Here is a 9,466-nt window from a genome sequence, read left to right on the forward strand (position 1 = left end):
CCTGTACCTAACTAGCCAGCAGGTGACACAACCACCTGTACCTAACTAGCCAGCAGGGTTACACAACCACTGTACCTAACTAGCCGCAGGTTTACACAACCACCTGTACCTAACTAGCCAGCAGGGTTACACAACCACCTGGTACCTAACTAGCCAGCAGGGTACACAACCACCTGTACCTAACTAGCCAGCGGGTTACACAACCCCCTGTACCTAACTAGCCAGCAGGGTTACACAACCACCTGTACCTAACTAGCCAGCAGGTTTACACAACCACCTGTACCTAACTAGCCAGCAGGGTTACACAACCACCTGTACCTAACTAGCCAGCAGGGTTACACAACCACCTGTACCTAACTAGCCAGCAGGGTTTACACAAACCACCTGTACCTAACTAGCCAGCAGGGTACACAAACCTCCTGTACCTAACTAGCCAGCGGAGTTACACAACCACCTGTACCTAACTAGCCAGGAGGTTTACACAACCACCTGTACCTAACTAGCCAGCAGGTTTACACAACCACCTGTACCTAACTAGCCAGCAGAGTTTACACAACCACCTGTACCTAACTAGCCAGCAGGTTTACACAACCCCTGTACCTAACTAGCCAGCAGTTTACACAACCCCCTGTACCTAACTAGCCAGCAGTTTACACAACCCCTGTACCTAACTAGCCAGCAGGTTTACAACACCCCCTGTACCAACTAGCCAGCAGGGTTACACACCCCCTGTACCTAACTAGCCAGCAGGTTTACACAACCACCTGTACCTAACTAGCCAGCAGGTTTACACCAACCCCCTGTACCTAACTAGCCAGCAGGGTTACACAACCACCTGTACCTAACTAGCCAGCAGGTTTACACAACCACCTGTACCTAACTAGCCAGCAGGGTTACACAACCTCCTGTACCTAACTAGCCAGCAGGTTTACACAACCCCTGTACCTAACTAGCCAGCAGGGTTACACAACCCCTGTACCTAACTAGCCAGCAGGTTACACAACCCCTGTACCTAACTAGCCAGCAGGGTTCACAAACCCCTGTACCTAACTAGCCAGCAGGGTTACACAACCCCCTGTACTAACTAGCCAGCAGGTTACACAACCCTGTACCTAACTAGCCAGGGTTTACACAACCCCTGTACCTAACTAGCCAGCAGGTTTACACAACCCCCTGTACCTAACTAGCCAGCAGGTTTACACAACCACCTGTACTAACTAGCCAGCAGGGTTACACAACCACCTGTACCTAACTAGCCAGCAGGGTTACACAACCACCTGTACCTAACTAGCCAGCAGGGTTACACAACCACCTGTACCTAACTAGCCAGCAGGTTACACAACACACCTGTACCTAACTAGCCAGCAGGTTAACAACCACCTGTACTAACTAGCCAGCAGGTTTACACAACCCCCTAGTACCTACAGCCAGCAGGTTTACACAACCACCTGTACCTAACTAGCCAGCAGTTTACACAACCACCTTACCAAATAGCCAGGTTTACACAACCACTGTACCTTAACTAGCCAGCAGTTTACACAACCACCTGACCTAATAGCCAGCAGGTTACACAACCACCTGTACCTAACTAGCCAGCAGGTTTACACAACCACCTGTACCTAAGCCAGCAGGTACACAACCACCTGTACCTAACTAGCCAGCAGGGTTAACACCCGTACCTACTAGCCAGCAGGGTTACGCAACCACCTGTACCTAACTAGCCAGCAGGTTACACAACCACCTGTATCTAACTAGCCAGCAGGGTTACACAACTACCTGTACCTAACTAGCCAGCAGGTTAACACAACCCCTGTACCTAACTAGCCAGCAGGTTTACACAACCACCTGTACCTAACTAGCCAGCAGGTTTAACACAACCACCTGTACCTAACTAGCCAGCAGGGTTACACAACCACCTGTACTAACTAGCCAGCAGGGTTACACAACTACCTGTACCTAACTAGCCAGCAGGGTTACACAACCCTTACCTAAACTAGCCAGCAGGTTTACACAACCACCTGTACCTAACTAGCCAGCAGGTTTACACAACCACCTGTACCTAACTAGCCAGCAGGGTTACACAACCACCTGTACCTAACTAGCCAGCAGGGTTACACAACCACCTGTACCTAACTAGCCAGCAGGTTACACAACCCCTGTACCTAACTAGCCAGCAGGTTACACAACCACCTGTACCTAACTAGCAGCAGGGTTACACAACCACCTGTACCTAACTAGCCAGCAGGTTACACAACCACCTGTACCTAACTAGCCAGCAGGTTACACAACCACCTGTACCTAACTAGCCAGCAGGTTTACACAACCACCTGTACCTAACTAGCCAGCAGGTTAACACCAACCTGTACCTAACTAGCCGCAGGTTACACAACCACCTGTACCTAACTAGCCAGCAGGTTACACAACCACCTGTACCTAACTAGCCAGCAGGTTTACACACCACCTGTACCTAACTAGCCAGCAGTTTACACAACACCTGTACCTAACTAGCCAGCAGGTTTACACAACCACCTGTACCTAACTAGCCAGCAGGTTTACACAAACCACCTGTACCTAACTAGCCAGCAGGTTTACACAACCACTGTACCTAACTAGCCAGCAGGTTTTACACAACCACTGTACCACTAGCCAGCAGGTTTACACAAACCACCTGTACCTAACTAGCCAGCAGGTTTACACAACCACCTGTACCTAACTAGCCAGCAGGGTTACACACACACTGTACCTAACTAGCCAGCAGGGTTTCACAACCACCTGTACCTAACTAGCCAGCGAGGTTTACACAACCACCTGTACCTAACTAGCCAGCAGGTTTACACAACCCCTGTACCTAACTAGCCAGCAGGTTTACACAACCCCCTGTACCTAACTAGCCAGCAGGGTTTCACAACCACCTGTACCTAACTAGCCAGCAGGTTTACACAACCACCTGTACCTAACTAGCCAGCAGGTTACACAACCAACCTGTACCTAACTAGCCAGCAGGGTTACACAACCACCTGTACCTAACTAGCCAGGCAGGGTTACACAACCCCCTGTACCTAACTAGCCAGCAGGGTTACACAACCACCTGTACCTAACTAGCCAGCAGGGTTACACACCCCTGTACCTAACTAGCCAGCAGGGTTACACAACCACCTTACGCTAACTAGCCAGCAGGTTTACACAACCACTGTACCTAACTAGCCAGCAGGGTTACACAACCCCCTGTACCTAACTAGCAGCAGGGTTACACAACCACCTTACCTAACTAGCCAGCAGGGTTACACAACCACCTGTACCTAACTAGCAGCAGGGTTACACAACCCCTGTACCTAACTAGCCAGCAGGGTTACACACCCACCTGTTACCTAACTAGCCACGCAGAGTTTACCACAAACCCTGTATCCACCTGTACCTAACTAGCCAGCAGGTTTACACAACCACCTGTACCTAACTAGCCAGCAGGACATACAGATTATACCACAAATCCATTTTGTCAAACTACCTGATTATTTGTCAGATTTATGTAAGACACACCAGATAAAACAAGGCAATGAAGAAAAAGATTGTTAAAACAGTGGTGTGGTCCTCACCTACACAGGCCCACTCCACACCTCGGATCCAATCCTCATGCCCTTGCAAGGAGAGAACTTTCCTGAACTGTCAGAGACACAGGGAAAGAAGGTCGGCATCAAAGTCAATAAATATGTTTACACATCGTTAACCCAACATACTAAATGTATTCATGTTAACATGACCTTTATTTGTTGGCCCATATAGTCAGCTACTTGAGCTTACCTGTCCATTGCACTGTGCATACAAATGGATTCTGCAATCGTCGCCCCCGCAGGCAAGTATGGGAACTGCAATGAGTGTATTGTGTTAGTTCTGCCACGCTTGCTGAAGTCAGGCCGCATAATAACACATTTGCATCTGCCTCATGTTTTTAAGACAGATTGAGTGGAGGGGAGGAAGGGAGGGCGGACAAAGCATCAAAAGGAACAGGCATGTGAAAGGCAGTCGAGATGACATGCGGAACACTTCAAGATGATCTGAGGTGTGGAGGGGGTTCACTGGCAACCGTCAGCTACCGCTGCTGTGGAAACAGCTTACCTCTGCTGCCTGGCAACCACGCTAGCGAGACATCCATCATAAACCCGCTCCCAAAGGATATGGTATGGGTGCACTCCGCTTCATAGAAAGAGGAAAAATAAATACAGAAACATTTGCCTTATTGATAGTGCATGAAAATTATGAAAAATCATTGGGTTCCATAAATCAACTGCTCCGAGATGATTTCATTAACTTATCCTCGAGAGGTGAGATGGCTAATAGCCAGGATTAGTTCCATTAACCCTAACTGCAGAGACATTTGTCAAAGGGTGACATATTGAACTTCTCTCCTTTCCCAGGGGTCTTCCAGGTACTAGCTAGCACTAGCAACACATACTTGTAGCAGAGCTACGTCTGGGCTACATCAGACAACATGCCTTGAGGACAGACCACAATGGAAATAAGTCCCAGACTTTATTGTGTGTTATCCTCAATGATTTTATTCATGTGCATGTATGGCTTTTAAGTTTTATGGTGCTTTTTATTTTTTTTTTAAATGGTCGAATTAACAAACTAAACTAAAACAGCCAGCATCCCAAATATCACCCTATATAGTGCACTACTTTTGACCGGGACCCAAAACAATCTGGTCCAAGTAGTGCACTCTGAAGGGAAAAGGGTACCATTTGGCTACACGGCCATCTCCATGACTGTCATGTAACACCAGCGTTACTTCCCCCCACACCCAGAGAGGGAAAAAACAACCAACGCTACAAAGGAAACAACATGTCGCCACCAGGGACGGATCTCAAATTAAAACAGCACTGATACTGGGCTACATGGAAATGACTTTAACTTTGACCTGACAAGAAACTCACATCAAAATGAATAGGGCCTGATTTTTTATGAAATATCACCGAAAAGTTGGAAGATGAGAGCAGCTAATTTACAGTAACCCCCTCCCACTATTCTCTTCATCCTCCTTCCTCCTCTCCTCTCTCACAGAACTGATAAGGATGAGACGAGAACAGTCCAGTGAAAATAATGACATCCCAGCATCCCAAATGGCACCATAGGGCTCTGGTCAAATGTAGTGCACTATATAGGGAACAGGGTGCCATTTGGGACGTATCCAAAAGAGTGAAGCCGGGTCGTATTCACTAGACACCATGTCTTGTGCACTAATGAATACGACCCAGCATAATATCCTTGATACAAAACCATGTCCTGATACAATCCTGGTGTCATGATAGAGTGGAAACCACTCCGGTAACAATAGATCATTACAATATCCGACAATTCTGATAAGTGATGACTCATTAAACGCTGTGATTCAAATGACCAGACTGTTCTGTCTGTGCTACCACGGCATAGCAGCAGATGTCAGGCTAGCTGGGAAATTCAGCACAGATTAACTCACAGATGTCTCTCTTGCTTCGTGGTGAAGCTTRCCCTAGGTACAGATCTAGGATCACCTTTCCTCATCCAATCCTAACCTTATCCATAATTGGGGAAAATGCATCTATATTGGTGATTGGGGAGACCACCTCACGTTGCTGTCTCAAATAAAATAAGGCGACTTTTGGCAAACATTGTGGGATTTTGTAACCTAATCATGTTGAAACAGGGTACTTGAGTACTACTGAGGCGGCCTATGAGCCCTGGTCAAAAGTAGTGCACTACATAGGTAATAGGGTGCCATTTGGGACGTAGACCCATGAAAAGGCCAATATCACTGATCTGATTGCCTTACCCAATCTGACTGTCCTAAAGAGTTCCTTTACCTGTTCAATGTCACAAAAAAACAAAGAAAAGTAGCCTTGCCCGAGTTAGTTTCCATCTCCTGTTCCTGTAGCGTGAGGCAACTTGATGTACAAGTACACCCGCTGGACAGGACACTTGTCTATCACTGGGACAAAAAAAGTTTCCCTTACCTTTACTCCCAGTGTAGAGCCATAGTTTTACAGTGGAATCGGAGGCTGTGGAGGCGATGAGTAGCTTATTGTTGTCCAGGTGGATGGCATCCACAGCACACACTGGTCCAGTATGTCCAACACACTCAACATACTGTTTAAACTGGGGCAGGGTGCACACACATATGCCTTAGAAAGGATCAATATAAGTGAAACTATTGCTGTGTTTAGATAATGTGTCAAATGTACACAGAAGTGTCAATACAGATCATTAACATATGGTATGAGGCCTATTCCTACTTCTAATGGCTTTAAAACACACCTTTCCATCTTGGGCCTCCCACACAATCAGTAGACTGTCAGACCCTCCTGACACCAGGTGAGTTTCTCTACCTTTAACAGCCATCAGGGAAGAACAACCAATTGTCAGAAACAGTCTATCAAAGCAAAGGATGAGGCATATAAAGCACATTATCAGCATGCCAAAGCAATGGATGAAGCATGCAGGTAGCTACTCACCACAGTCCTCTCTGTGGACCCACTGGACTGTGTTCACCCTCCCGGTGTGTCCATTGAGGACAGCAACAACACCTTTCTCCTGTATAATGGTAAAGCTGACTGTCACAGCAAAAATAACAACATAAGGACACCTAGCACAATACAAAATAAAGCTGATTAACGTCAACTATCAAAATGACGAGTCTGATGATGTAGCTAGCTATAGCTAGCCTATGCTGCCACTGCAATGAAACGAATAATTAAAATTGTGAAAGAGATATAACCTGTGGGTCATAGAGAGCGACAGAATTGCATGTTCCATATGCAATGAGCCCCCCACGACCCCATGAAAGAACATTTGGGGTTCGATTTGCACAACATGCGACATGACATGTTTCCATTATGGGAGCCGCCATCTTGTATGCTAGCCGGTAGAGTTACCGTAAATATGGTTATACGCACCGCACAAGATTCTACGAACGTTCCGCTCCCATACGACAATGGATAAAATGATCTGGAACACACTCTGGACTACCTGTATATTTTTGTTTCACTGAGGGGACAGCCGCTAAAGTATTACTGGCAAACATAACCCACGGTTTATCATGCAAATAAATTGTGTCTAATTGAGAGGGGACATTCTAGCTACTGAACTCTTCTGCTCATTATTCGGTAGAATCCAGTAGGTGGTGCAATACACTCATTGAATAAAGTAATTGATATGAAAACAAACTAATGGCAAATATTTTTTTTTAAATTGGGCTGGAGAAAGTATATAAATGTATTATAGTGAATTCATTAAAAGTATTGGATTTGAAAAGGGATGGGCATACACACTACTACCAGAGATAATGACGTTGTGTAGCCTACCCTAGCTGGTTTGTGTATTTAATGTGTCACAAGTGAGCATTTAGGTTTTTAAAAGTATTTGTGCTTTGTGTACTGAGTGGATTGAAATGTCCCCCATTTAAATTTTAAAACCATGGAATTAAAGCAAAGCTAAGCTCACTAGATGCATTCCAACTCATGTTGCAATTACATTTACATTTACATTTAAGTCATTTAGCAGACGCTCTTATCCAGAGCGACTTACAAATTGGTGCATTCACCTTATGATATCCAGTGGAACAACCACTTTACAATAGTGCATCTAACTCTTMTAAGGGGGGGGGGGGGGTTAGAAGGATTACTTTATCCTATCCTAGGTATTCCTTAAAGAGGTGGGGTTTCAGGTGTCTCCGGAAGGTGGTGATTGACTCCGCTGACCTGGCGTCGTGAGGGAGTTTGTTCCACCATTGGGGTGCCAGAGCAGCGAACAGTTTTGACTGGGCTGAGCGGGAACTGTACTTCCTCAGAGGTAGGGAGGCGAGCAGGCCAGAGGTGGATGAACGCAGTGCCCTTGTTTGGGTGTAGGGCCTGATCAGAGCCTGAAGGTACGGAGGTGCCGTTCCCCTCACAGCTCCGTAGGCAAGCACCATGGTCTTGTAGCGGATGCGAGCTTCAACTGGAAGCCAGTGGAGAATTACCATAGCATACCATGGGTTTTAAGTTTTAGAATTGTTTATATGATTAAAGTTGTCAGGCTAACCCTTTTTGAAACACAGCTGTGTACTAGTGTTGTACCATGGGCTTAGAATAGTCCAAAATTACCTAGTGTGACTAAAGACAGTTTTACAGGGGTCCCCAAAATAGTTTGACCTGTCATTTCTGGTTGCTCAAGTCATAAACCACGGCAATGGAAAAGACATAACTGGACTGTTTCTCTGGGAATGGTCTGGACTTTGGGAATAATTTAATTAAAATAGAGGCTATATTGGATGTTAACATTTACACTGTTATAGGCCTACATTAAGATGTGGTTTAGCGCTGTGGATGAGGGTTGTATTGCATTTAACTTTGTTTCTGTGAAATACATAAGCCAGTGCTTTGAACACTGACGACGGAATTAATGTGACAAGAAGAGTGTTGCAGCCTTTTGTTCCATTATGTCATGTGTCTCCACCGTATCCTCTGTACTGTCAGCCTTGCTGATTTGCATGTCAGAAGATATAACATGCAAAGAAAGCAAGACGAAGCCATCTTCAAACAGCCCAACGTATACAGGGTCATGGCAGAGCTGCCAGTGGCATATGATCACAGGCACACTGTATGAAAGGTTACTCTGTCAGTAGGCTACACACTGAAGTGATGTGGTTGACCTGAGCTGGTCTGTCAGTTCTGGGCTGGTAGGAACTGCTCCTCCAAACAAGGTATGTAGCAAAGGTCTCAGACGACAGTTTTGTCAGAAGCAGTTTAAAAACCACCTCTTGACGTGATCACAAGGAAGAAAATGGGTTGTCATCTCGGAACCCTCTGAGACGTCATGATTCATGACAAATAAATCAAGAATAAGAGCGATGGGCGAGAGAGAGAGAAGGCAGGTCCTGGAGGGTTGGTATTTGGACTCATCATTATCAACATTTCAGGAAAAAATGTCCCTTGTGGACCCTGGTCAAAAGTAGTGCACATTATAGGGAATAGGGTGCCAATTTAGGGTGCACACAAAGACACTCCAAGTGACTTATCTCAGTGAAAGCGACCTCTTGGGTGAGAAAACCCCAATAGATGTCATCTCAGGGGTGGCTGAGAGAACTGATGGGGTACGCAATACCACGAAAATCTATCTGTCAAAGAGACTCACATTTTCTATTATCTCCCACTTCTTCCTTGACAAGACAGTGCTCCTTACTAGCCTATACTGTATGTTCTGCAGTAGGCCCGTTCACTACACCGTAGACTGGTCCACTTATCTATTTCAGATTGGATACTGGGACTATGATTCAATTGGAGTTATGCTGGATTTCAAAAGTGCCCCTACACAAAGTGGCAAAATACCTTTAGAGTAGAGTGGGATAAACACTTTCTCTGTCCTGGGGACACATTCCTGTTCCCAGGCTGTATCACATCCGGCTGTGATTGGGAGTCCCATAGGGTGGTGCACAATTGGCCCAGTGTCGCCCTGT

General features: G+C 46.0%; 1 protein-coding gene across 2 annotated transcripts in view; it reads right to left on the reverse strand.

Annotated features, from left to right (window-relative positions):
- The window catches only part of LOC111955913 (elongator complex protein 2), a 62,812-nt gene extending 55,919 nt beyond the window's left edge, over nt 1-6,893 (reverse strand). For both annotated transcript variants that reach the window (XM_023976292.1, XM_023976293.1), the window contains exons 1-7: nt 6,749-6,893; nt 6,486-6,564; nt 6,289-6,359; nt 5,988-6,129; nt 4,114-4,191; nt 3,799-3,863; nt 3,594-3,660 (exon numbers count right to left, since the gene is read on the reverse strand). In XM_023976292.1, coding sequence (XP_023832060.1) covers nt 3,594-3,660; nt 3,799-3,863; nt 4,114-4,191; nt 5,988-6,129; nt 6,289-6,359; nt 6,486-6,564; nt 6,749-6,880 — 634 coding nt within the window. In that variant the 5' untranslated portion in view covers nt 6,881-6,893. The remainder of the gene's footprint in view (nt 1-3,593; nt 3,661-3,798; nt 3,864-4,113; nt 4,192-5,987; nt 6,130-6,288; nt 6,360-6,485; nt 6,565-6,748) is intronic.
- Between the last annotated feature and the right edge of the window lie 2,573 nt (nt 6,894-9,466).

Source organism: Salvelinus sp. IW2-2015, linkage group LG31 (assembly GCF_002910315.2).
Source record: "Salvelinus sp. IW2-2015 linkage group LG31, ASM291031v2, whole genome shotgun sequence".
Taxonomy (NCBI): Eukaryota; Metazoa; Chordata; class Actinopteri; order Salmoniformes; family Salmonidae; genus Salvelinus; species Salvelinus sp. IW2-2015.